Below are 3,786 nucleotides of genomic sequence, written 5' to 3'. Positions count from 1 at the left end.
ACCATGTCAAACAAACAAGAGCCTTTACAAAAACCCAACAAACAAAAACTAATTCAGTTAACTAGTCCTGCCAAAGTGCCAAGTGAACAAAAGTAAGGAGGCATCGTCATCAGCCCTCTCCTAGACCAGTTACGGTATCTACCAAGCTACTACGAGCAATGGACTTGGCTTCAGAAAAAGCCATAGGAGCTGAAGTGCTTCTTCACCCTTAATTCTCTTCACCTCTCGCCTTTGTTAGCATCAAATGAGAATAAACACAGCGACCTGCTCCTCTGCTTTCCTCCCCAGCATCTCCCTGTATTTGTCCAACCTATGACCCTTGTGTACTGTACTTCCTTGATTTGACATGCATTTGAAGGGGCTACAACAAGTTCCAAATAGGAAGGTACTATACACTACAAATGTACTTGAGCCCGAAACAGGACATCATCGAGGCAGCCTCTCTGACAAGAATACTTCCTCTTCCACAGTGTACTGCATACTCAGTTCCTCGATGTCCCTTTCACTTGACATGTCATCAGAAGAAAATTGGTCGTCGTCATACCTCCTTGATGTTGCATCACGTGCAGCTTGCTTCCTCTTGATCCGCAAGTTTTGAAGTGTCATCTCCACTTCTCTCATTGCCGGCCGGTCTTCTCCATTCAACCTTACACACTTTTCTGCCAGAGCAGCTACCTCTTGGACTTCTCCATCTTCCTCTTTCATGACCTGAGGATCCAGTAAGTCAGCCAGGACACCTTCTGTAACTACTGACGCAAAATGTAGAATAAGACTATCTCCATCAACTGAATTATAGGCGAGTGGTCTCTTTCTGGTAAGAAGTTCAACGAGAAGTACACCAAAGCTGAAAACGTCGCTCTTGTCTGTTAGACGACCCGTGTAATAGTACATGGGATCTAAGTAGCCAATCGTTCCTTGAACAGCAGTAGTCACCCCAGTTTGATCAATAGGAATAAACTTTGAAGCCCCAAAATCTGATACCTTGGCTGTCAAACTTTCGTCAAGAAGTATGTTGGCGGACTTAATATCTCTATGATAAACTGGTCTTGAAGCAGCGGAATGTAGATAGGCTAGAGCTGTACAAATCTCAAGTGCAATCCTTAATCGGTCGTCCCATGATAATGACATTGGTCCTTCTACATGCAGATGATGCTCAAGAGTTCCATTTGAAATGAACTCGTAAACCAACAATGGGACTTCTGCCTCCAGACAACATCCAATGAGCTTCACGATATTCCTATGGTTGATTTGAGAAAGAATTGCAACCTCATTAATAAAGTCATCGATTTCTCTCTGTACGATAATCTTTGATTTCTTGATGGCTACAACCTGTAGATCCAGAATGCCTTTATACACGATGCCATGTCCTCCACCACCAACCTCACGAGTGGTGTCAAAATTGTTTGTGGCCTTCTCTAGCTCTGCTAAGGTGATAATCATCCGTTCACCCATGTCTGCCCTTTGTGAAACTAATTGCTGAAACAGCAACCCATGATTTTGCTTGAAAAACTTGTGTTTTCTTTTTTCCGCCCTCTGTTGCTTGATACTACGTGCTACCAAGGGAGCACCAAGAGCCAGAAACACAAGAATTGACCCACCGCTAACTACTAGGCCTATGCTTAAACCTGAAATTTATGAGAAGTAGAATTACACATTGCATCCACCCATCATATCTTACTAGAATGAAAAAGTCTGCACTAAACTTTGTTACTTTTTACCAATTCTTACAATACAAGATTTAGAACTAAACATTTCTACCACCAACTATAGGTTTGCACTATGCAATTAGATTTAGTAAACAGTTTCAAGCTGTGTAGCATTCTCCTAAGTAAATCACTTACTTTAGCTAATTTTATAGGTTCAGAGTCACATACTTTTATCAATTATATATATATTTGATTGCTAACACTTCTCTTGTCGCTGTGATGTTATGTTATCTTCATCAATGCACATATGAGATTGTTAACCAAGGTAGTTTTCCATATAAAAAACAACTTATTTTAACTTACAAAGCTAATTACAATGATTGTTTCTTGGAAAACAGGGGATATACTTTTTATGCATGTAAGCATAGTAAGGGGAGAACATACTGAAGAACTAATAAAATGGCCTATGTAAGTGTTTTCATATATAAATAAGTTTCTTTCAAAAACAGCTTTGCAAGTCTCATTGTGAAGTTGATGCAGACAAATTAAAATGGCATAGATTTAAGATTACTGAATGTCATCCGTATATATAGAGTTATGATGATATGAATATACAACTTAGGTAATTAGTGATGTGCAGTGACTGTTACCTTGAGAGGAATTCTTGTTCTTGATGCACCCCCCTTCAATGGAGGGGTTCCCATAGGTCCCATGGGGGCATTGGCAGCGAAACGCTCCAGGCGTATTTATGCAGGTTCCATAGCATGAGTGGAGTTCCCAATGCGTGCATTCATCAATGTCTAATAAAACAGCAAGGAAGCACCATAAACACACTGATAGATCAGCCACATATGTGGCCTGTAAAGGTATATTAATTCTAGGCACCAAGCTGTCATCAAATCAACCTAATTTGCATTCAAAATTTTAAACTCTGTAAGCCAAGTTAATAAAAAGCAGGTTAATTCAACTTGTATACCTTCGCATCCATTCACAACGTAAGGGTTGCCTTGATAGCCAGCAGAGCAGCCACATCGGTGCCCACTGTAAGCAAAGCTTGTATAGTTCTGACAGAAGCTGCTGCTGCTGCGACACGCAGATGCAGGTGTGGTAGGCAGCTTCTTGCTACATGTTGAGTTGCTGATTACCCAGTCCAGCAAGACCGGGAGAGTAGGTACAGTCTCAAAGATGAGGCGCGTGACATTGTAGGATCCCTCCTCAGCTATATACACTGAAGATTCGGCATCAAATTCAGAAACATTGCCAGGCGGCTGGACCTGGATGCTGTAGGAGGTGTAACCTTTCGGGATGGCAGCACTACAGCAGCCAATCCCTGAGCACTCTTTGTTCAAGGGGAACTGATAAGGCTGGCCTTTTCCCGGGGCCGGTGGGCAGTAGGTGGCACAGGCGTTAACGGTGCTGTTGTCCTCGGCAAGGAGGAGGACCTGGACGTTGCTGCATGACAGCACAAGGAACTTGTTCTTCTCTGGTGAGACGAAGAAGGGGCCGCCCCTTCTGAGCCCACCCCATGTGTGGTACTTGCTTGTGCTGTTGACACTGCTCGGTGCTCCTGGTGCAGGTAAGAGCGTGACACTACTGCTGTTGACGCGTACCGTGCCGCTGGGAATGGAGATCTCGAGCACCTCAACGGTGCCATCGCCGAGGAACAGCTTGGGTGGCCGGTACGAGTGATCGCAGGTGAGGTTGAAGCCATCGTGGTAGCAGCCGGCCTCGATCCCGAATGGGTAGGAGATGCTGATGTCTCCGCAGCGGGCGCTGCAGTTAGCTGCTGTTGCCGCGCCAAATGTTTGCAGCAGCAACGCTGCAACTGCAGCCACCGTGAACACAACTCCCCTACTACTGGCTAACCTCTCCATGAAGGCAACCTCAAGAAGATGCTAGGCCAGTCTATGGATTTTCTTGTTATCTCCATTGTCCAGGCAAGTCAAGCACTACTTATACAATGTAGCCTCTACACCAACCGCATGAAACTACTAGGAATTCAATGTGGGAACACGATGACCTTGACTGGTTTGGGTGGTGGCTACTACTTTCTTTAGCAGGAACATGGTCAGCACTCAGCACTGACCCTATTCCCATGCGTTCTACTACTACGTACCAGCAAACACCCGATTAAGTGATT

The 3,786-nt window shown here is 44.2% G+C and overlaps 1 protein-coding gene across 1 annotated transcript; it reads right to left on the bottom strand.

Moving 5' to 3' along the window:
- Positions 1-346: 346 nt before the first annotated feature.
- Positions 347-3,520, bottom strand: LOC124677321 (wall-associated receptor kinase 5-like). The gene is made up of 3 exons (XM_047213324.1): positions 2,623-3,520; positions 2,297-2,446; positions 347-1,625 (listed from the first exon to the last, which is right to left on the bottom strand). Exons 1-3 carry the CDS (start codon positions 3,518-3,520, stop codon positions 427-429), a joined length of 2,247 nt encoding a protein of 748 aa, XP_047069280.1. The 3' UTR covers positions 347-426.
- Between the last annotated feature and the right edge of the window lie 266 nt (positions 3,521-3,786).

The sequence above is a fragment of the Lolium rigidum genome, chromosome 1 (genome assembly GCF_022539505.1).
Source record: "Lolium rigidum isolate FL_2022 chromosome 1, APGP_CSIRO_Lrig_0.1, whole genome shotgun sequence".
In the NCBI taxonomy this organism is placed as follows: Eukaryota; Viridiplantae; Streptophyta; class Magnoliopsida; order Poales; family Poaceae; genus Lolium; species Lolium rigidum.
This window is presented reverse-complemented; position numbering and strand designations above follow the sequence as displayed.